Consider the following 23,804-nt stretch of genomic DNA (forward strand, 5'->3'; position numbering starts at 1 on the left):
TCTATTTGTGGACATGTGTTTTCACTTCTCTTGGCTGTGTGCCTAGGAGTAAGCCTCAGTCTTTTTAAAAGGTGCATAGTATTCCATCTTAAGTGTATATGCTTGCTTAGTTGCTAAGTCGTGTCCGACTCTTTGCAACCCCATGAACTGTAGCCCACCAGGCTTCCCTGTCCATGGGATTTTCCAAGCAAGAATACTGGAGTGGGTTGCCATTTCCTCCTCCAGGGGATCTTCCCAAGCCAGGGACTGAACATTGGCCGGTGGATTCTTTACCACTGAGCCACCTGTATATTGTATAATAAACAAGACTCACTTGATGGACTTTTGGGTCATTTCCAATCTTTTGCTAAGACTATAGTAAACACGTCTGTAGTTAAACCTTTGTAAACCTACGTAAGTAGAATACTTCTCGAGAATGGCAGGCTGGATGAAAAGGTCTACGTCTTTAAATCGGGAACACAGGGGAGTTCCTGGTGGTCCAGTGATTAGGACTCCGTGCTTTCACCGCCAAAGGCTGGGGTTCCATCCCTGGTTGGGGAAGTAAGATCCCACTAGCCTCAAAAAAAAAAAAAAAAAATCTGGAACATATATTGCCAACTTGCTTTCCAAAAAGGGTCTGTCAATGTATATTTTCAAGAACAAGTCATAGTCTCACATATCCTAAGTAAACAAATTTCTCAATCATTGCTATTCTGATAATTGCAAAATGCTCTCATGATTTTCACTCTCATTTATTTAAATTGCAAGTAACATTTATCATTTTTTCACATATTTATTATCCATTTGTGTATCTTTTTTTTTTTTTTGTAAACTCCCTTTTTCTTATTTTCTAAGAGATTTTTTAAGGCCTTTTTAATTGACTTATAGGAACTCTTTCTATATTAAGCAAGTTAGTCATGTGTTATAAAAATATTTATGTGCTGTGTTTAGTTGCATCTGACTCTTTGCGACCCCATGAACTGAAGCCTGCCAGGCTCCTCTGTCCATGGGGATTCTCCAGGCAAGGATACTGGAGAGGGTAGCCTATCCCTTCTCCAGTGGATCTTCCTGATCCAGGAATCAAACTGGGATCTCCTGCATTGCAAGTGGATTCTTTGCAAGCTGAGCTGCCAGGGAAGCCCCAAAATATTTATAGTGTATATTAAAATCTGGTAAAAAAAAAATTCTTCTTTTTAATCCTTCCCACTTCCTGCCCCCTCCAGCTATTCTCACATATTTTTCCATAAGAATTTCTGAATCAGCTTTTCTAGCTCAAACCCGGTTGGCAGTTACCTCTCTGGCTATCTCTTCTCCAACTTTGCCTTACTCTCCAGGGTTTCTTGACCTCGGCATGACTGGCATTCCGACACAAATCTTTGTTGTAGGAAGCTGTCTGTGCCCTGCAGGGTATTTAACAGCACCCTGGCCTCTATTAACCAGATGCCAGAAGGAACTCCGCACCTCCCACCCCCAGTTGTGTCCATGAAAAATGCCTCCAGGCATCCCCAATATCTGAGAACCACTGACTCGCTCTCATCTAGCTACACAGGCCTCCTTGCCGCTCCTAGAGTACGCCAAGTACGCGCCTGCCTCATCACTTCCTTTAAATGTCTGCTCAAAGGACTTCCCTGGTGGTCCAGCGGTTCAGAATCTGCCTTGCAGTGCAGGGGACGTGGGTTTGATCCCTGGTAGGGGAACTAAGATGCCACATGCCAGGAAGCAACTAAACCTGACAGCCACACTTGAGTCTGTACACCGCAACAAAAAATGCAGCCAGGGTCTGACGCAATGCGCCCACCCAGATCTTTGCTCAAATGTTGCTACTACTCAGCCTGTTTTAAATTATGACTCCCCACCCACCCCATGCTCTCTCTACTGTCCTTGATTTTTCTCTCTTGCATTTCTTGCCTAATATACTATATAATATACTTCTCCAGCTCTTTATTTTGTCTCTTTCTCTCCCATCTTTAAAAATGTAAGCTGCACAAAGACAAGAATTTTTGTTTTGTTCATTTCTATGTTCCCCTATGCCTAGAACACACCTAGTACATAGGAATGACTCCATTCATATTAGAGGAATAAATGAATCACAGCAGGTTTATATGTTAGGTTAGATGAGAAATGCCATCTTTACAGTGTTGATCCATCTTACATAACAAAATGGCATTTTTCCACGCTTTACAACTTTTTGTCCTCCTGTAAAGTTTTAAAATTTGTTACAAACAGGGGACTTCCCTGGCGGTCCAGTGGTTAAGACTCCGAGCTCCCACCGCAGGGTAAACGGGGTTGGATCCCTGATCCGGGAATTAAGATCCCACATGCCTCAAGGTGTGACCAAAAATAAGAAATAAGAAATACTTACAAGTAAGAAATACTAAATGTTTTTTGCACTAAACATTTGCTCAGGCTGTTTTCCCCTATTTGTGTACTTAGGAAGCTAAACTCCTTGGCTCACAGGCAGGGAGGACAGGCTGTCAGATATGAAGCAGGCCTGGTGAGTCCCTTTCTCGGTGATCCTTGGGCCTGTGGTCATGTCTAGAGGCCCCTTGCTGCCCATTTTCCCCATCACCCAGACCAGAGAGCTTTTCCCCAGGCTCCTGGTGGGGCCTCCACCTTGGCTGGGGCACTTCCCAGGCGTCCACCTTTGTCTTCCTTCCTGAAGGAGCGCCAGCTAAGGAACACTGAAGAGATAGTGGCTCAGGACAATCCTGCTGCGTGCAGCCTCCCCGGAGACCCAAGGGCTGGTTCTGAGCTCTCGTGTGGGGCAGGTGACAGACTCGCTGAGGGTGACCTTACCTTTCCTGGTCAGCCTGACAGGAGGGGTCTGTGCTAGTGGACAGACTGTCCAGCAAGCAGGGGTGTTGGGGTGTTGGCCTGTCCTTGGCAGGCTCTGTCTGCGAGGAGAGAAAGAGGGGCCTTCCTTCCCTTTCTCTGTTTCCCGAGACCCTTCCAGATGGGCCCCTGCTCTCCACCTCGCGCTGCACTCCCGGCCAGGCCTGAAGTGTGGGAGTAGTGGGGAGACCCAAGGCACAGCGGAGCTCTGGACCTCCTCCCTGGGTGTGGTCTCTTGCCTGTGGAACAATGGTCTGAGAGTTCTGGGCTGGGCACATGGGGGAGCGGGCACTTGGTGAAGGGGGTCCTCTTACATCGTCAGCCATCGCTGCTGCTCTTGGAGTGTCCCTTCTGGCAGGGGCTATGAGGATGCCCGTCAGGACCACAGGAGCCTCAGGTCCAGCCCAAGGTCAAGGTGGCCTCCAATGGATCTGAAGCTGTGACTGGGTACCACCCTGCTGGAGTAAGACCTTTGGAAGCAGTAAGCGCCAACAGATTATGGTCCCCTCTCCTCTTGTGTGGGGCTTCCCTGGTGGATCACCAGTAAAGAATCGGCCTGCAATGCAGGAGACGAGGGTTTGATCCCTGGGTTGGGAAGGTCCCCTGGAGGGGGGCATGGCAACCCACCCCAGTATTCTTGCCTAGAGAATCCCATGGACTGAGGAGCCTGGTGAGCTATGGTCCATCGGGTCACAGAGTTGGATGCGACTGAACACACTCACGCACACACACACACACACACACACACACACTCTCTCTCTCTCTCCTCTTGTGTAAGTCAACATGAAATAAGATGATGTTTGGGGGGGCGAGACCAGAGGCCCTGATAGTACAAAGATCTGTGTGGTGTCCTGCCTGCCCTGCCCCCAGCCAGGTCTGGGACCTCCCAAGGTGGGGATGCGGTGGCAACTCTGCTCGGAGTCTGGAGCCGAGCCAGTGGGCAGGCCTGGGCTGTCTCAGAGGCTTGGCTGGGGGGGCCCTGGAGCTAGCAGGGAGGCGGGGGAGGCAGGGAGAAGGGGAGAGGCCGGCTCCTGGCCGCTATGGGGCTGCGGCAGTGTCCTGCGGCTCACCACTTCACATTTATAGCTCCAGTGCTTCTCAGCTTACTGTCCCTGTGGTGGGAGGCCCGGCTCTCTGGAAACCGCAGCTGTGGGGTTGTTGGGTGCCTGCCTGGGTGCTGGGCTGTGAGGGAGGCTCAGAAGTTTCCCAGGACCGTGAGCCTCAGCCCCAGCCCCCTGCCTCATGCTTGCCCTGGTCTCTCCTAGAATCTGGCTGGAAGCAGGAGGGACCTGCCAGGATATTGAGGGCCCCCTGATACCCCTCACCCAGTTGGCCCTCCATAAGGAGGAGGAACCTTGCTGGAGAGCGGGGTGCTCCCTAAGGGCCCAGTGGGACTCTGGGACGAGGGAGCTGATGGAGGAGGCGAGGCTGAGACTACAGGAGGAGGCTCACAGAACCAGGGCTGGGGTGCCCTGGGCTTGATTCTCTCTTCTTTTTTAAAGACATAACTTTTAAAAAGATTATGATGAGTTATTTTTCACTCTTTTTTTAGGCCATACCATGCGGCATGATGGATCTTAGTTCCCTGACCAGGGGTTGAACCCATGCCCCCTGCATTGGGAGCGCAGACGCTTAACCACTGGACCACCAGGGAAGTGCCCAGAGCCTCATTCTTGATGAGCACCCGGACAGCATGGAGCGGCTGCTGTCCAGTTGGAATTTCTCACCCTGCCAGGTTTCACACATGGCTCCAGCGCTGGAATGGCCAGCCCCATGCTTTCTGGGCCTTGTGGCACGGCCCTCAGCAGACTGGTGTGGCAGATGCGGCTCCGGTTGGCCAGGGAGGGGTCTGAGGCTGGGAGAGAGTGGGAGGTAGGTGAGCTGGCTAGATGCTGGCAGCCTAGGAGGAGCCAGAGGACCCCAAGCCTGACCCCAAAGCCCCATTCCCGTGACTGTGCCATGCAGACCTTGCATTTGGTCTGAACTAGGGAGTAGGGTCCTGTGGCTTGACAGAGACTTGGGAGGAGCAGGGCCTGGCTTCTGGAGCCAGGAGCCCTGGATCTGCCCTGCTCTGGCTCAGTTAAGGGGCCGACTCCATGCCCTGCCCTTCCGCCACCCCACGGGCCGTAGGCCCTGACGAGGGCAGGTCCAGGGAGGGAGAGAGGGAGCCTGGGGCCAGGCAGGGGACAGGCCCCTGGGGCGTCTGGAAGCTCTCACCCTGCAATCGAGGGAAACCCCAGAAAGCAAACAGGAGGGGATGGGGCAGGTAGGGCCATGATTACCGGGTGGGTGGGGTGTAGAGGCGCCCTGTGGGAAGGCAGGGCACACCTTGGGGAGGTGAGGCGGGAGGGCAGTTACTAAAATCACAGCCGATTTTCGTATAAATAGAATACCTATGGGGCGTGTTTCTTTTTTAAAGTCAGGTTTTATTTCTGTGTGCCCTTCCTCAGCAAACATCCCTGGCGCGCCAGCTCTCCGTGGTTTCAGCCTGGTGACTTGGGCGGCTGACTGGTTCGGGTCATGGTGCCCTTAATCTGGGTCTCTGAAGCAAAGAGCAACTCAGTCCTATGTTCACTGACCCCTGCAAGATGCCTGCTCTGCGCTGAGAGATGGGGTCACAGGGAAGACTGGGGCTCTGTTCTGGCCCCCAAAGGTATACCCAGGTAAACAGTCCTCCTCCTGATTGTCCTGGAGCAGACGGGTTCAGCCAGAATCAGGGAAGGCTTCCCAGGATTTATTCTAGGCATAGCTTTTTTTTTTTTTAATTATCTGACTATTTTTCTTGGAGGATAGTTGCTTTACAATATTGTGTTGCTTTCATTGTATAGCAAAGTGGATTAGCTATACCTATAAACATATCCCTTCTTTTCTCCCATTTTCTCTTCTCCCATTTAAGTCACCACAGAGCATGGAGTAGAGTTCCCGAGTACAGTACAGTAGGTACAGTACAGTAATGTACAGTAGGTGTTCATTAGTCATCATTTGTATACAGAGTGGTGTAAATATGTCAATCCCAATCTCCCAATTCATCCCACCCACCACTCCCTTCCCTCCTTGGTAGCTGTTCATTTGTTCTCTGTGTCTCTATTTCTGCTTTTCAAGTATGTCCCTCTATACCACTTTGTCTAGATTCCACACACACGCGTTAGGAGATGGTATTTGTTCTTCACCTTTTGACTTCATTGTGTATGACAGTCTCTAGGTCCATCCATGTCTCTGCAAATGGCACAGTTCCGTTCCTCTTTCAGGTTGAGTAATATTCCATTGTGTATATGCACCACTTCTTTATCCATTCCTCTGTTGACGGACATGCGGGTTGCTTCCATGTACTGGCTATTGTAAATAGTGTTGCAGTGGACACTGGGAAGCATGTATCTTTTTGAATTACAGTTTTCTTGGGGTATATGCCCAGGAGTGGCATAATATGGCAGTTCTATTTTTAGTCTTTTAGGGAACCTCCATACTGTTCTTTATAGTGACTGCACCATATTTACATTCCTGCCACAGAGTAGGAGGATTCCCTTTTCTGCACACCCTCTCCAGCATTTGTTATTTGTAGATTTCTTTGACGGTGGTCATTCTGACTGGTGTGAGGTGATAACTCACTACAGTTTTGACTTGCATTTCTCTTAATAATTAGTGATGTTGAGCATCTCTTCATGTGTTTGTTGGCCATCTGTACGTCTTCTTGGGAGAAATGTCTATTTAGGTCTTCTGCCCATTTTTTTGAAGACCATCTTTTGATTGGGTTCTTTGTTTACTTGGTATTGAGCTACATGAGCTGTTTGTATATTTTGGCGATGAATCCCTTTTCAGCTGCTTCTTTTGCAAATATCTTCTCCCATTCTGAGGATTGTCTTTTCTTTTCGTTTATAGTTTCCTTTGCTATGCAAAAGATTTTAAGTTAATTTAGGTCCCATCTAGCCATAGTTTTGAAGGATGAATAGTTTTTCAGACTCTCCTTTTTTCTTACAACAAATAGTAGGCAGCCACTATGTCCCAGGTGTCAAACTAGTAACTGAGAGGCAGGACACAGGCCCTTCCCTTTGAGAAGTCTGGTAGGAGAGTCATGTGAATAGTGACAATAATGTCCTAGATGTAAAAACATAAGTGCAGAAGTGTGTGCAAGATGCATCAAAGGCCAGAGGAAGGAACTGTCTGTTCTATAGCGGGACGTGAGAGCAAGGGTCGGAGCAGGGAGCTGGCTGAGGCAAGGAGCCGTGTGTAGCAGGAGAGTTGTGCTCAGGTACTGGGACTGGACTTTCTTGGGCCCAAGTGCTTACCGAGTTGCCGGCGGGTGTGAGACCACCACCCAGCAGCTGGGTGCAAGCCTGGTGGTTTCAGGTCAGCTGCCTGTGGACGAGCCATGAGGTCTGGGGAGAAGGTTGACCACCGGACTCCGGTCCCACTCCTTCACACATGAACTAGTGGCCTGAAGCCCCACACTTGACCTCTCAGCTCCACGTCCTCAAGTCTAAACTGGAGATTGCGATAACACTAGTCACACCTACTTGGCAGGGGTGACATGAGTAAATGGGATGATACAAGTGGAGCGCCTCCGACAGAGCCCAGACCTGCAGTTTATGTAAAGTGGGAGCTAGTCGATCTCCCTGCCAGGGTCACCTGGAGGCAGGTCTGTGTGTGGGGGCCGGGGGCACGGGGAGGAAGGGTAGTGGGGTTCCAGGTCTGTGGGCAGGGACAAGCCCACTCCTGCTCTATCAGGGGCTGAGAGGTGGTCGTTGGTGGATCCCAGGCCGGGTTAGTCACAGGGGCTGCCTGTGTGAGCCTGGCTGGCTTGTGCTCTTTGTGTTTTTTCCTCCTCTTTTCTAAACCAGGCCCCTTTGGGCAATGCCAGCCTATATGTGACAACTGTGCCCGATGGCCAGGGCTTGGCCTATCTGACCCTGGGACCCTGGTCAAGGTCTGGGGCAGGAATCTTTCAGAGTGCAGAAGCTCCGAGATGGGCCTGACCATGGGAGGTTGGCCTGCTCTAAGGATGGTGCCTCCATAGCTCTCCAGGCCCTGGCTCTGGCCCAAGGCTCAGGCTGGGCAGAGCATCACAGCATCAGGGGTCTTCTCAAGGGCCCAGTGCTGACCTGGCCTTCATGCAGGCTGCTCTGGGAGGGGCTCCACTGAGACGGGTCTCGTGAAAGGCCAGTTACCTGCCAGTGCTTGGCGTCCAAAATAGAATCTGAAGGAGCAGCAAAGCCTTTAATTCAATGTGTCTCAACAGCGGGTCGGTGTGGGGATAACTATGATCTGACCGGTCATGGGCTGTAATTACGGAGTCAGAATAAAAAATTACAGGCATTGTGTGGACTTGTTTTAAATATAACGTAATCCACACCATCCTCTCTCTTATTTGCTAGATTTGAGGTGCAGTCTTGGGCAGTTGGCACAGGTTTTGCCTGACGTGTAGCAGATAAAAATGGCCCTTGCCCAGTGAAAAGGGCATGGCAGGAGGCCTCCCCAGACTCCTAATGTTCCCGACTGCCCAGGGCCCGTAACCCACAAGCACACGTGCACATGGGTATGCGTAGGCCTCTGTCATCCACGTTATCTGTGCCCCACATCTCTCCCACCAGCCTCCCTGTCTCCAGCCTCCCCCAGCCAGTCCACCAGAAATATCTTTGTAAAACACAGTCTTGAGGCTTAAGACCCATTAATGGCGCCCCTCTGTCTATAGGGTAAATCCATCCAAACTCCTAGTTCTTTCAGGTCTTGGCCCCAAACCACCTTTCAGCATCATGTCTGGGAACAACAAGCACCATAGAACCGAGGTGAAGGGCCCAGGGTTCCCGACTATGTGGGATTAAACTCACAGGCTCCATGCCTCATGAGCTGAGTGAGAGTCTGAGCAGGTTATCCTATCCATGCGCTTTAGCTCCCTGATACTGTAGGTTGTTGAGAGGATGGCATGAGATAACACATTCCTGGGATGACCGCAGGCATGTCTCTTTTCCTCACTGGGTCTCAAATTACCTATTAAAAGGAAGCAATAGACACATCGACTTTCGGATCAGTAAATGTTTTTAAGGTGACATTTCTTCATGTAGTTGTATGTGGTGAGACAAATATGTGTTATTAGCTCAACCTTTCTGGAAAGCAAAGTCAAAAGACTAAAAACATGTTTATACTCTGAGTATAATCTAAGGGAAAATCTATGAATAATCTAAGGGAAAATCCAAATTGTGGACAAAGATTTATATTTAAAACATTTTTACCTCAGTGTTTCCCCACCATCCCAGTGTGTTTTTACATCCTTGAAAAACGAAAAACATAGATGACAAACATTGGGATAACAGTAAGTATTGGGTTAGTCAAAAAGTTCATCCAGGGTTTTCCACAGTAAACCCTGAACAAATTAACTTTTTGGCTAACTCAGTATTTATTTATTTGTGTGTCTCACTCAAAACTTGTATGTAAGAATTAAAAGTGTTTATGAAGAATATTTCACTATATTGAAAATGCTTATAATGTATAATTTATAGTGAATAAAGTACATACAAAATTGTATAATATATACTGTATGATCTTAGTGATAATAAAAATATTATTTCTATTTATAATTAACATTATCTTTGGTGAATCTACGGTATTGCATTCCCTTCTTTGTTGTTTTCTGTATTTTCCAAATATTTAAGAATGGGCATGCATTTTTATGGGCTTCCTTGGTGGCTCAGTCAGTAAAGAATCTGCCTGGAATTATGGAGACATGGGTTCGATCCCCGGGTTAGGACAATTCCTTGGAGAAGGGAATGGCTATCTACTCCAGTATTCTTGCCTGGAGAATTCCATGGACAGAGAATCCTGGAGGGTTACAGTCCATGGGGTCACAAAGAGTCAGACGCAAGTGAGCAACTAACACGTTCACTTTTTTCCATGCATTTGTTATATAATAATAGTTTTAGAAAGAGCTGAGTTATGTTGAAAACATTAAATGAAAGGGCAGAACACTTGATGTTAGAGTTCCTGTCTGGCTTTTAACAATCTCTCTGATTCTAATGTTCTAGGACCATCCACGGAGTCTGAGAGGTGACTGCAGAGGCCCAGACCCCCCAAGGCCCGTCGACCTTCAGTGACAAGTGGCGGCAGGCAGGCCTGGTGCCTGGAGTCAGCAACTCGCCAAGCATGGGGCTTCACCGGGTACATGTGCATAGCTTCCCTCGAGGTCAGCTGCTTTTCTGAAGTCTTTCTGGAATCTTCCCAAGTGCCCAAGAACCTTTGAGACCATTGGAAGTGGAGCAGTGTCCCAGGCCCCCATTCCCGCCACACTATGGAGTGCTGGGTGCTCTCCATCTACGTGGGGCCAAGGGGGTTTTCTGCCTGATAAGCGAGCTCCTTCTACCACTTTGGGCAAAGGGCTCGCGGGAGCCATTGGCCTCTGTGGGCCCCTCTGCCGTCACCCAGCCAGACTCCGGGACCCCGCTCACTGGCTCTGTCAGACCCCACATTCCCAAATGCCAGGACATGCAGGTCTGTTTGGCGCGTTGTCCTGAGGATGGAGAGCCTGGCACACATCATGAGAGGGGCTCACTGAGGAGGGCCAGCCTGGTCATTCCCAGCCATTTCTTGGGCAGTCAGCCCAGATGAGCCCCCCAGCTGGAAGGAAGAACCTCGTCTGAGTTCACTGGGGAGGGCCCAGGGTCTGGGTCCAGCCGGCAGCTTGTCAGGGCTCGTCCAGGACCGTCACGAATCAGCCATGTGTCTGCCCAGTTAGAAACCAGAGAAAAACAGGATTCAGAGGTGGAAAGATGGAGACAGGTTTAGAAAGAGAGAGATCAACACACAGTCAGTGAGAGGTGGAGAGAGACAGACACACGGGACCTACAATGCAGCAGGAAGCCATCGAAAGAAGGGACCAGTGCCTACAACACGCTCATCCTCGATGTAGTCAGGGAAACGCACGTTAGAGTAGCTGAATGTGCTACTCCACACCTACTAAATTAGCACTCATTAGGGAAATGATAACATCTCATGCTCTGAGGCTGTGGTAAAGCCAGCTTAAACACACTGTCAGGGGCCCTGCAAATTAGCACAGTCTTCTAGGGAAGGAATTAGGCAATACGGCTCTCGAGCTATTAAAATGTTCATCCCCTTGCCTGTGGTAATTAAACTCCTGGGAGTGGGTTGCCAGGAAATAATTCAACAGAAAAATAACAGGCCTGTACATAAAAGGATGACGAGTGCAGTGTTCTCCATTCTGTCCAACAGGCTATAGGAAGGCTGCTATAAATATTTACACAAATAGCGAATATGAAGACCGTGGTATGTGCAAATAAACAGAAAATAAAAACTGTCAGTTCATAAAAAATAATACATACATGATTCCACCATCTGGATGTTTGGGTGGCCCCACCCTTGCTGGCGAATGGTGGTCCTTGGCTCCTCACACACTTCTGTCTTCCCAAGGGACCTGCCCTGCCGCTCCTTGTCTGGAGCTCTCCAACCATGAAGCCTGATCCGCAGACCTCAGCCTGGTGGGGAGACAGTCTCAGCTGAGGCTGCCCACCTGGCCAGCTCACTTGGGTGGCCCCAGGGAGTCTGGGTGATGCCCGCTGCGTCACTCCAAGGTCACACCCCAAGAAGTAAAGCCCGAACTGACACAGTGGAGTTGCATCCTTATTTAAGAAAAGGGATAAAGTTTGATTTTGCAGGCTGAAGTGTCTTGCTATTTGCAAGCACAGCAATCTGTTTAAGCCAGCTGCAGTCTGGACTCCCAGCTGAAGCATCATGAGGTGAAGGCAATTTATAACAGATGGAAGGCAAAGGGAAGGAGGGCTCATGGGGTCACCTTTCCTGGCCTACCCCAACAGTAGGCACAGATCTGCTTCTGGACTTGAATCATCCCGTTTCCATCTTCCCCTAGCTCCTGGCGACCACCTCAGAAGCTGGCACTGAGCAGGAATTCAATAAATCGTGGGTGAATAAAAAGAAGGGAAAAAGACCGTGTAGTATGAGTGAGCATGTGTCATTGAACAATTCTGTCTTTATTCAAAGACCGTCTGGCTTTGCAAATGTGTCCTTAATTGTGCTCTGGAGAAGCTATACCCCCCTGTGTTTCCCTGCTTACTGCCAGGGGATGCCCGTGCCTTACAGCGGGGGCTGAGAACATTCAGTGACCATGCCTGTGTCCAGACAAACCAAACCTTGTTCATTCGGTCCGGGCACAGTCACTGGGCACAAAGAGGCTTTGTGATAGTCCCTGCCCTTGATGTGCTTTCAGTCTCATGGGAGGGACAGGAATAAACAAGCAGGAGTAATTTAAAGAGCGATCACATGGGTGCTGTACACAGAGGGGCGGCAGTGGGGAGTGAGAAGATTCGGGAAGCGGGCTCAGGGTTGGGTGGAAGACCAGGCTCCTTGGTGAGGGTGGAAATGGGGCAGGGCTTTGAGGACAGGCAGGATTTTCTCCTCCATGGAAACCAATGTAGGAGAAAATTTCGAGGAGGGGATGGTCCTCGGGGTCAAATGCTACAGGAGGATCAGGGAGGATGTGGACTGAAGAGGCTGCTGGACGTGACACTGGGATTAGCAGAAAGAGACTTGGGGGAAAAAAAGAAATTGAAAAAAAAAAAAAGAGACTTGGGAAGGCTCTCCGGCTCTCCAGCCTCTCGAGTCAGCAGAAGCTAGTGGTTACGGGCACAAGCTCTGCAGTCAGCTTGGGTCTCAGCCCCTCTTCTTCCTGGCTGGTCACTCGGGGTAGGTGCCTTAACCTCTCTGTGCTCCCGTGTTCTGATCCACCTCATGCTGGTGTGAAGGAGGCAGGGGTGTTCTGAACAGTGCCTGGGGGAGAGTGAGTGCTCACTGTGTGCTGGCTGGTCTCCACTCTCAAGGCTCCTTTTGGAATGGAACGTGTAACACGAATGTCCGCCCTTAAATCAGTGTGGGCGTGTCACACGAAGATGCTTTGATTTTCAAGACGAACGTGGCTGGGCCTAATCCTGAATCACAGGGCCTTAGACTGAGAAGCACCAGACACGAAAGCATCCCCAGGGTGTTGGGAAAAGTTCAGAGATGAGAAGGCGGCCTGCGGGTGGAGGCTGGGAAGTGGCTGTGTCAGTGCCGCCTGGAGTGCTCCCCGGGAGGGCCAGGGAGCTCCTGGCGCTCTGGTCCCTCTCAGAAGTGGTCACTGCCGCAGGCAAACAAGCTGGATTGTCTGTTAACAACTGTGATTTTCTGTCACCTCAGGCCTGGCCTCAGGCCTCTGTGCTGCCTGGCGTGCCCCTGAGATTTCTGCTCAGCTAAGGATCAGCCTTTGCTGCCGTGCGGTGTGGGGATGGTCTGACCTCTGCTGTCCACGGTCTGTCATGGCACAAACTCAGACACGCATGGACTCAGAGGATTTTTTCAGCTTTCTGGACAGTGACTCCCAATATTAACATATTTTACACTGTGACAGGGCTTCCCAGGCAGTGCTAGTGGTAAAGAACGCTCCTGCCAATGCAGGAGATGTTAAGAGATCCGGGTTCGATCCCTGGGTTGGGAAGATCCCCTGGAGGAGGACGTGGCAACCCACTCCAGTATTCTTGCCTAGAGAATCCCAAGGACAGAGTCCATAGGGTTGCCAAGAGTCAGACACGACTGAGGAAACTTAGCACACTGTGACAATACAGAAAAATTTCACAAAGCAAGTCTTACCTTTACTATGTGTGAACACTCTGATATGTTCTATATTTTCTATTTTTTATTTCATGAGTAAGAAAAATGCTGATTACGATACAATAAATAGACCTCACAGTCCCAGGCTTTCTCATGCATCTAAAAATCCATTCACTTAGGGAACTAAATTAGTGCCTCATTTCCCAAACACTAATCAGTGTGTTCCATATCACTTTCAAATTTCTGGCCACACTGAAGGCCGACTGTTTATGGAATCTATTTTTTCTTTAAATCAATTAAACATTTAAAAATGCCCACTATAGCTTAAGTAAGATATTGGTGAAATAACAAGTATGAATGTTAGTTATATACATATATATAAAATTATATATATGTATATAATCCATTTATATTTATATTATATATAATTCACTGTTGAAATTCAACATTCAAAAAATGAAGATCATGGCATCTGGTCTTATCACTTCATGGCAAATGGATGGGGAAAAGAGTAGAAACAGTGACAGATTTTATTTTGTTGGGCTCCAAAATCACTGTGGACGGCGACTGCAGCCACAAAATTAAAAGACGCTTGCTCTTTGGAAGAAAAGACAAACCTATGACAAACCTAGACAGAGCATTAAAAAGCAGAAACATCACTTTGCCCACAAAGGTCTGGGTGGCTTTTCCAGTAGTTGTGTATGGATGCGAGAGTTGGACCATAAAGAAGGCTGATGCTTTTGAACTGTGGTGTTGGAGAAGACTCTTGAGAGTCCTTTGGACAGCAAGGAGATCAAACCAGTCAATCCTAAAGGAAATCAATCCTAAATATTTATTGGCAGGACTGATGCTGAAGCTGAAGCTCCAATACTTTGACCACCTGATGCAAAGAGCCAACTCATTGGAAAAGACCCTGATGCTGGGAAAGACTGAGGGCAGGAGGAGAGGGAGCGACAGAGGATGAGACGGTTAGATGGCATCACCAAGTCAATGGACATGAGTTTGAGCAAGCTCCGGGAGATGGTGAAGGACAAGGAAGCCTGGTGTGCTGCAGTCCAGGGGTTGCAAAGACTTAGACACGAGTTAGTGACTGAACAAAAGAAAAACACTGAAATAAATATTTAATTATCAAAATAAAAAATGTTCTCATACCTCCTAAAATCATCTTGCACACCAGCAGTGTCTGCATTCCTCACTTTGGGAATCACATATTCAAAGATTGGTCCAAACATCTCATTTTCAGTGGGGGCAGTGAGGCCCAGAGGGATGAATTCACTTATCAGAGGTCTAGTTTCTCAGTCACTGGGAAGGTCAGTCTGCTTAGGGGAGAGAAAAGAGAAAATAAAGGAATCAAAGTCTTACCAGTCTTAACACTTTTGGAGAGAGGCCTTACCCTGTCATCTTGTTGGAGCCCAGGTATCAGTGTGGAGTTGCCTTGGCAGAGCCATTTTAAGGCTGGATCTTAGATATTATCTTTGGAGGTCCTGATTCATATCATATTACATATATTACAAGGTGTGCCCACTGACCCTTATTAATTTCAATTTTGCTATTTTCTTCTACTTGTATTTTGAAGCCAATGGATTTTTGCAGGTCCTAGGATTACAGCCTGCCGTGCCTAATGGATAAAGTGGCCCTGGGACTGGTAAAGAATCTCATCAAAGACACACTAAAGAACCATTTAATTACTCTAGCCTTTTCTCTTGGTATCTTTAATGGGTATTGTGGACAAGCCACTGACAACTAAATGAGTGAGTTTGCAGTGGTAAAATCCTTGCTGTTCTGACAGTCCAGGGGGGGCAGTGCTACTGCAAGCAGGCTAAGTGCCATGTGACTGGCAAGGTGCTCTCTCTCTGTGCCTCAGTCTCCTTATTAAGTAAAACAAATGGATTAGATTCCAAGAGAGTCAATCATCTAGAAATCAAGTTCTTGGCTTCTTCACAGTAACCTTTCAACTAGTTTTCCAGGTACGACTAATAAGGAGATCAGAGCATTTATTGCAGAAAGGTCTGGAAGGATATACACCGAGTTACTGACACGAATTATTTCCAGAGGATGAAAATGGAAAGCAATGATGACAGATTCTTTACACATCTTGAATTATTTCATTTGTTACATTAAGCATGTTATCACTTTTGTAAACATTTTGAAAACATTAATAAAGAACAGTTAAAGAAAAGCAAGCACTTTGCGCATTTAAAAACACTGATGAAGAGTGTGTATCTAATGCACATGGTCTGTCACATTAAAAAGAGAGAGTAAGCTCACCAAAGACTAAAATTCCAAAGTCTAAGTATTAGTCTATAGCAGAAGTTTGATGAAGCAGAAGCACCAGGGGTGCCTCTGGGGTTTTATGACATTCCCCTGGCCTGAGCCCTATTCCAGTGCACTCCCCTGTAATTAAATGAATTAATGTGAGTAATGACTGGGCACAGTGCCTGCCAACAGCAAGTACTCTATCTCCCAATGAGGTCCCACAGAATCCAGGTCTTTACATCCTGCTAAATGGGATAAATAGCACATATTGTTGAAAGCAGGGATGTCCCTTCATTCCCAGCCAAGGCCACCTTGAATGATTCCACCTACTAGCTGTTAAGATTTACTGATCTAGGGGGTAGCCCTGACCTGCCTTCAGTTGTTGCTAACCAGGTTAACTTAGAAAAACAGGTACCGGTCAGCATATTCTCTATCACATCACCTGTTTGTTTCCTTCATAGTGCTCATCACAATAGAAAACTCTTGGTTTGTCATCTGTTGTCTGCCTTTTCACTAGAATGTAAGCTCCCTGAGGGCTAGGACCCTGTTTGCCTTGTTCACTGCTATAGCCCAAACGCACGCCCACCACAGAGTAGGTACTCAATAAATATGCCTCCCCTGCACCTCCTCAAATCACAGGTCACGTTTCCTTTCTAAGATTACTCTTGATTGTTGACCTTCACTTTTCACTTTGAACTACATGTGACCTCTTATTTTTTGTGTGTGTGTGTGACCTCTATTAAAACCTGTGTGCATGGCTACCAGGCACAAGGACTCGGCATGAAGAGAAATATATTGAAACATAAACACAGGCCAACTAATTAATTAAGGAAAGTCTGTTGCTTGCACCTCAGGTTTGCAGCAGGCATTTAATTCCACCGGTTATGATTTGTTTGCTCCTTGTCCCTAAGTTTGAAGCAGCCAAGGTCATCCAGTGAGTGAGTGATAGTCGCTGGGTCATGTCCAGCTCTCTGTGACCCCATGGATTATAGCCTGCCAGGTTCCTCTGTCCATGGAATTCTCCAGGCAAGAATACTGGAGTGGGTTGCCATTTCCTTCTCCAGGTTTGAGGCAGCTAAGGTCATTCAAGGGGCCCCAAATTCAAAACTCACCTGCCTTGGAGGCTCAAACAGTCTCTTTTCCATCAGCTTAACACATGCAGTATCTAGAGCCTGAAAACTTTGTGCTGGCTTCAAAAATTGTTCACTGGGTCAAAGACTTGCCTTTGGTCCAAGGTACAGGAGGGTCAATGAATGTTGGCTAAGTCCCGGAACCGCAGCTTGGCTCTTTCTTAAATTGATTTGTGGACTGTTTCCAGGAAACCAAAGATGATCGGTCCACCTGGCAGCAGGCAGGCTGCGAACTGGAGGCAATTCTGCCCTGGCCAAGGGCCATGGCCCTCTCGTGGCCCCGAGGAAGGCAGCATTTCATCGGGCCTTTTGGACGTTCTGGCGGGCGGCCGGCTTCTCCCGCCGTGGCGGGCTCTCCACGCGGTGCACAGACGTCTCCACCCGCAGGGACGAGGCCCTGACGTGGCGGGAAGCCGTCTCCGTGAGCTGCGAGCGGGTTTCCACGTGCTGGGAGGACACCTCGAGGACTCGAGGGAGTCGCTTCCCAGAGGGGGAGACGGAAGGCTCCTCCCTGAGGCGCTGGATGGTCTCCACCTGCCGGGAAGATGTCCGCACGTGACGGTAGGATGTCTCAACGCGGTGGGACGAGGTCTCCACGCTGACCGTCGCCCTCTCCTCGGAGCGGATGGATTCCGCCCGGGCCGGAGAGGGCTTTCCCCGAAGGGGTGAGGCCATCTTATGGGGGTAACGGGGCTAGGCTGACCTTTGGCCCCACCGCCCCACGATCCCCGAAGGATTATTTTATACGGTGAGGAGCGACGTCACATGCCATTGTGACGCAGGCAGAGCAGTAGTCGAGGGCCCCGCGACCCACGTGGAGGCACCGTGATCTTGGGGCAGGGAGGCCTAAGATTCCTTGGGAACCCTGGGTTCGGCCCCTCGAGAGCACCGTCTACCCCCGCACCGCCCCCCCAGCCTGTCAAGAGCCTGTCCGGGTGGAGGCGGGGTCGGGGCGGGGCGGGCCCTGGATGGGCGGAGCCACCCGCCCCCTTGCGAAGCTGTGCCCGCCCCCGCATCCCACACGGCCCCGCGGCAGGAAGGGGACGCCGCGACTTCCGGACCTCCCCAGTTTCTCCGATCCTGGCTGTGTGGGGCTGCTGGGGACTTAAGAGTGACTGCTGGTGATGGCCGCGGCCGTCGCTATGGAGACAGGTGAGTAGCGCTCCGAGCCTCGTGTTTTGTCAAATAGAAACTGTCCCAGGCCCAGACACCTGCTTCCCGGAATTTTTTGAGAATCCAGGCCCAACTCCCGGCAGAGTGAGTGATCGGAGCGGGAGGGACCAGGGCTCTTCTAGCGTCTGGAAGGGCGAAGGTAATTTGGCTTTTTCAGAGTTTGTTTTGTTGGCCGATCCTTTCTCCCCGTTGGTTATTCAAACACTGGCCCCACCGGCTTCCGGCAAAACTAAAGGAGAGATTTTGGATCATAAATCGCTTCCTCGAGTTGTTTTTTTGTATCTCAGATGAGCTTGCCTAAGTTTAAAATATCGTCAGCGAACTCTTGTATTACCGTGCCACTTACGGGTCTCACCGAAGCACGCGATTCTTGATCTTGCATACTCACCAGGGTCTCTTTCATCTTGCATTCTGAACATCTCTTGATGGATTTAGCATTTGCTTTGCTTTTGCTAAGCTTGATTACTTAACAGCTTGTAACGTATTATCAAAATAAGGCAAGGCATATTGCTGCAGCTTATCCTACTGATCACTGTGAAGTCCCAACATAGTGGCTCACGAGTGATTAATGTTCTGCTCCATGTATGATCTTGTTTTCTTTGATAATTTAACTTTAGATAAACCTTTTTTTTTTTTTTAAATCAGGGCGTTGCTTTCCTTAGACTTCTAAGGAAGGTTTTTCTTCTCCCACACCCAGTTTAGGAAAACATTTGCATGCTCTTCTTTATGTAACTCAGCATTAGTCAGGTGTCTGTACTGCAGTTTTCTGTCTTCAAATCAGTATTATATACAGTGACATTTATTTTAGATGATTTTGCTATCTTCTCTCCTAGATGATGCTGGAAATCGACTGCGGTTTCAGTTGGAGCTGGAATTTGTACAGTGTTTAGCCAACCCAAATTACCTTAACTGTAAGTTGTTGAGCACCTCATTGAATTGAGTAGCTAGTTATGATTTCTGATAGAGGAGTCAAAATTCATAGTACTATTGGCCCTTTGTATCCTTGAATGCAACCTCAGTTGGTGGAATCTGCCCATCCTGAGGGTGACAGTACTGTCATGGCACTCTGTTGTTTTATACAAGGGATTGGAGCATCTGTGGATTCTGGAGTCTGCTGGGTCTCTTAGAACCAACTCCCTGTGGGTTCTGAGGGATGACTTTAGTATCTAGTTTTATACATTCTCAATAGAATGGAATGACTGTTGCACTTATACTGGTATATATAATTGAGCAAACTGGGACTTCTGTTTTGAATTCAGTGTGTGTTGGTGGTGGGAATGTTATGTAAGGAAATTCTTTACGATTATGTTAGTCACAAATGAGTAGTCCAAGGACTGGTGTGCTCTACAGATGTATTTTTTTTTTTTTTTATGCCTTTCAGTTCTTGCCCAAAGAGGTTACTTCAAAGATAAAGCTTTTGTTAATTATCTTAAGTACTTGCTTTACTGGAAAGAACCAGAATATGCCAAGTATCTAAAGTAAGTTTAATTTTTATAGTCCTAAACGTGTGTGTACTTTTTTATACTCCAAAGCACTGATGTTTAATAGACTTCTTAGTTTCGCGTTGGAAAAAATACCTGTTGAATCTCTGCTCTCCTTTCAGTTGCCTGCATTTTAATACGAGACACACTCATCTCTAACTTAATTGGGATTACTGCAGTATCTACTCACTGGTGTTCCTCCTTTCTCCCTGCACTGCCAAACAAAGAACCACCATTTTCTACACAGAAACCAATTTGGTCTCTTAAAAATAGAAATAACATTCCGTTAGAACCCTTTGGTCGCTTCCCATTGCATGCAGAAGAAAATCTAGTCTCTTAGCCCTGAGTGATCTGTCCCTGTCTCCTCTGACCTTATTTTGTACCACTCCCTGTATCTCACTGAGTTTCTGACCTCAAGGAACCAACCCACAGTCTATATATGCAATGACAACCATAGCCTGAAAATGAAAGAACTTAGAAAGGGGTACTTTTGTAAGCAAGGGTTTCTGGAGGAGGTAACCTTACCCGAGTCTTAATAGCTGCTTTCTTATTTTATATATCTTACATAATAAATACATGAATTTATCATTCAAGTTGTGCAATAGATACTCTCGTTTTAAGGCTTAGTGAAATGCAAGGAGCATATTACAGTCACAAACATTTCTTTTTAATGGTAAAAAAATAAGCCTTGAACTCCCACCTCTGCTTTGTCTTAAATAGGTAGTCAAAAAGCAGTGATGAAACATCTAGCCTTTTTTTTCCCCCTAAACAAACACAAATTTGAGAGGATAATGTTTCAAACTTGTACTTTGGCCAAGCCACTTTTCTCTGTCTAATAACAGCTGATTTATGAAGTCCACATCCTCCTGTTGCCTCTGGGACCCTTTCCACCCTTACTGGCCCTTTTTTTTTTTCCCCCCCCTTACTGGCCCTTTATAAAAGAACCACTTATTCATTTAATAATCTAGAGAAAAGATTTTTTTTTTTTTACTGGATTGCAACATGTCATATGTATGTATTATAGACTTAGAGACTCAGTGTTGGACACTGAGCCCTAGACACTGTCAGGTTCAATTTTACCCACAACATTGCTGAGATGGTCATCTGTTTACTGGCTGGAGGTTTCCAGTGAACACATACTACTCCATTCAGGGGCAGCTAATTCCATTGTTAGCTAGATTCCAGAAAGTTCCTCCTTGTATTATAACATGATATACCTCTATGTAACTTTAACTCGTGTTCTTAGTTTTGTCCCTTAATTAATCCAGAACCAATCTATGCCTTCTTAAAGAATAGCCACTCAGATATTTAAATGTAAGAGAGGCTGCAAATTAACCCCCATTTCATTTCTGCACAAGGTTTTTGTTTACTAGTTGCCAACATTTAAAGATTGGAGAGTTTCGTATTTTGATCCAGATTTCCAGCTTCTCTTTGAAATTCTGGAAGATCTGGTAATCCCAGGTCTTTGCTCTCCCAGGTCAGTCACTGTCTAGAGCAGAGGAGCAGCTACCTCTTCTAGACAATTTCCTCCACCATTTCACTAATAGCCACGACCTGCAGCTGCAGTTTCTCTCTTCCAGTCAAGGATTCACATTGTTGATTTGCTGGGATCTTTATGTCAGATAAAATCCTTCAGTTCTCATTTTCATCAGTGCTGTTAGTTGAGTTCTCCATTTATTTCTCATTTGTTTTTTAAAAAATCTAAATGCAAACTTTGCTTTTGTATCTCCTCTATTTCATCTTGTTGGTTGATGCTATAATTGTAGCCTATTAAAATACTTATAGTCCCTTATTTTGAGCGTGCTCTTCTCCAAGTCTTATAAATGATCATGTATGTCTAAGTTCCAGTCATTGAGAAGTAGCATTTGTTACTTGAAGACAGTCCTCTTGGTTATCACATTAATTTATTTTATGGAGGAAGAAACTAAACCTTAAGAAAGATTAATTAAGTACCCTGTTCAAGGACACCCAGCTGGAGAATGGGCAGAGCTGGTTTCAAACCTAGGTCTTTGTTGATAGAACATCCTCATGCGAAGGAAGTAGCTACAGTAGGTGTGAGTAGGGCTTTCCAGCCTTAGCTGCGGACAATTACAAGCAACTATGTATCTCTGGCAGAGAAGGCAATGGCACCCCACTCCAGTACTCTTGCCTGGAAAATCCCATGGATGGAGCAGCCTGGTAGGCTGCAGTCCATGGGGTTGCTAAGAGTCAGACACGACTGAGTGACTTCACTTTCATTTTTCACTTTCATGCGTTGGAGAAGGAAATGGCAACCCACTCCAGTGTTCTTGCCTGGAGAATCCCAGGGACGGGGGAGCCTGGTGGGCTGCTGTCTGTGGGGTCGCAGAGTCGGACACGACTGAAGTGACTTAGCAGCAGCAGCAGCACGTATATCTGGAGTATAGGAAGCAAATATTCAATAAGGAAACATGGTGTTGGGCCCTGCTGTGGTCCTCAGACCAGCAGCATCGGTATCACTTGGTAGCTTGTTAGAAATGCAGAGCTCGGGTTCCACCCCAGACTTTTGATGACCTGGTTCAGCTGGTGGCTGCTAGTTTTCTCTGTATCAAGTTACTTGTTTTACGCTTTGTATTTAATACCTATCTTGTAATACCTATCTTGTGAGGGAATGCTTTGAGACTATGTAAATATCTTGTTTCATATTTCAGTCTTTCACCTAACTTTGGCAATCTATGGAAAATACTTGCTTGAAAGCTTTTTCTGTGGTGATTTTCTAATTCCATAGTTCTTTATTCATTTGTTAGTTGAAATTCAGTTGTAAGGACAGGCTGTTTCCTTGTTCCTGATTTATTTATTCATTTTATAAAGTTATATCAGTATGGACTCCTGGATTCTTTATCTTGTGGGTTATAATTATGTATCTTCTTGAAGTAGTGATCCCAGATACAGCCAGTGGGAGCCCCTTCAAATTGGCTCCTGTGTACTTTCAACATATCCCTATATTTTTCGAGCATTTTTCTCTCTGCCACTATGTAATACTCCAGGCTCATCTTGTACTTTCCCCATGTTAGCCATAGCATCAGCTGCGTCTCCAACCAGCCCTGGATAATACTATTTAAAACCCATGATCTGGGTACTCGGTGCTCACTGGTTCTGAGTGTCATTGATTCTAGGCTCTCTCAACACATAAAGCTAGAAATGTGTCTCTGTGTATCTATTTCTATATCTGTGTGTGTGTATAAAGCCATGAGTTCATCCTGATGTTTTCGATTCCAACTTAATAACAATTCATTCTAGCCTTCCTCCTTCCTTAATCTGAAACTACTTTTCTGAGAGCCAGCAGTTTGGCTTTCTGTTTATAGTGTATTTGCTCAACCTCAGAGTATATGTACATAATTTCAGAATTTTTATATCCCTGTGGAAAACAGGAATACAATATCTGTGCATAGTTTTTCCTGAAGTTGACCCACTTTTAAAAGCTGTCTTCTTATCATAGTTTATGGAAAACCAATAGGTATTAAACACATAATTATGAAAATAAAGTATTCCTGTTCCTTACCGTGGAAATCACCAGAAGAGAATAGTGTGATTTGCCCCTAGATGTTGACCAGTTATTGTGTTACCAGTTGACAGTTACGCTGTTTACCAGTTACTGTGTGGTCTTAGGTAAGTTATTTAATCTTTCTAAGCTTACGTTTTCTCACATTTGAAAATTTTGCTGACTTTTGATGATTAGCTTTTCTGTATAAGCAGAAAAAAAATGTATTACCAAAGTATACCAAGTTAATGTTACAGAAATGATAGACTGCAAAAGCATGTTTAAGTGAGTTAACTAGAGCGTGGTATTATTATGTCAATCATTAACTTATAAACTTAACCCCAGGTACCCTCAGTGTTTACACATGTTAGAACTGCTCCAGTACGAACACTTCCGCAAGGAGCTGGTGAATGCTCAGTGTGCGAAATTTATTGATGAGCAGCAAATTCTGCATTGGCAGCACTATTCCCGGAAGCGGATGCGCCTTCAGCAAGCCCTGGCGGAGCAGCAACAGCAGAATAACACATCAGGAAAATAAAAAGCTGGATCCCGACCAGGCTCTTAAGACATGTATATATTGCTTTTGTACAGTGAAGAAAAAAAAAAAAAAAAAAAAGACTGATCCTGCGTACCTTTATTATGGTAGCAGCCAGAACCGTTAGTGTGCTTATTTAATTGAGCTTTTATTGTTACTAGATTATTTCTGTTAAACCAGAATTGTTTTGATTTCCCTGTGGATTTGTAAGCTTTTATTAGTATTTAACACAGAAATGTTTGAAGAACAGAAATGTTAGGTGCTGTAGACCTATTTAAGGCAGTGGGGCATGAGACAGGTCTGTCTCCTGGAGCCTT

General features: G+C 46.8%; 2 protein-coding genes across 6 annotated transcripts; one reads left to right on the plus strand and one right to left on the minus strand.

Moving 5' to 3' along the window:
* Positions 1–6,484: 6,484 nt before the first annotated feature.
* C5H17orf100 (chromosome 5 C17orf100 homolog) lies at positions 6,485–17,814 on the minus strand. 5 transcript variants are annotated; one of them, XR_006341208.1, is made up of 4 exons: positions 16,782–17,100; positions 14,566–14,729; positions 11,136–11,708; positions 6,485–8,793 (listed from the first exon to the last, which is right to left on the minus strand). XR_006341208.1 is itself a non-coding variant. In XM_043903477.1 (3 exons), the coding sequence occupies exon 1, from the start codon at positions 17,472–17,474 to the stop codon at positions 17,097–17,099; it is 378 nt and encodes a 125-aa protein (XP_043759412.1). In that variant the 5' UTR covers positions 17,475–17,814; the 3' UTR covers positions 9,576–11,708; positions 14,566–14,729; positions 16,782–17,096. The 5 variants fall into 5 exon arrangements, 2 of the variants coding, with proteins under 2 accessions (XP_043759412.1, XP_043759413.1); XR_006341206.1 differs by lacking the exon at positions 6,485–8,793 and adding an exon at positions 9,576–10,519; XR_006341207.1 differs by lacking the exon at positions 6,485–8,793 and having other exon boundaries at positions 9,576–11,432.
* Positions 17,815–17,829: 15 nt separating this feature from the next.
* On the plus strand, positions 17,830–23,681 carry MED31 (mediator complex subunit 31). The gene is made up of 4 exons (XM_043903476.1): positions 17,830–17,951; positions 18,806–18,883; positions 19,354–19,450; positions 23,298–23,681. The coding sequence occupies exons 1-4, from the start codon at positions 17,924–17,926 to the stop codon at positions 23,488–23,490; spliced, it is 396 nt and encodes a 131-aa protein (XP_043759411.1). The 5' UTR covers positions 17,830–17,923; the 3' UTR covers positions 23,491–23,681.
* The last annotated feature ends 123 nt before the right edge of the window (positions 23,682–23,804 follow it).

The sequence above is a fragment of the Cervus elaphus genome, chromosome 5 (genome assembly GCF_910594005.1).
Source record: "Cervus elaphus chromosome 5, mCerEla1.1, whole genome shotgun sequence".
Lineage (NCBI taxonomy): Eukaryota > Metazoa > Chordata > Mammalia > Artiodactyla > Cervidae > Cervus > Cervus elaphus.

Excerpts from the sequence above, each read along its gene's own strand:
- C5H17orf100 (XM_043903477.1), bottom strand. The coding sequence starts at position 17,474 with ATGGCCTCACCCCTTCGGGGAAAGCCCTCTCCGGCCCGGGCGGAATCC.
- MED31 (XM_043903476.1), top strand. The coding sequence starts at position 17,924 with ATGGCCGCGGCCGTCGCTATGGAGACAG. Across the intron at positions 17,952-18,805 it reads GGCCGTCGCTATGGAGACAG|ATGATGCTGGAAATCGACTG; the intron begins GTGAGTAGCGCT and ends CTTCTCTCCTAG. Across the intron at positions 19,451-23,297 it reads GAATATGCCAAGTATCTAAA|GTACCCTCAGTGTTTACACA; the intron begins GTAAGTTTAATT and ends ACTTAACCCCAG.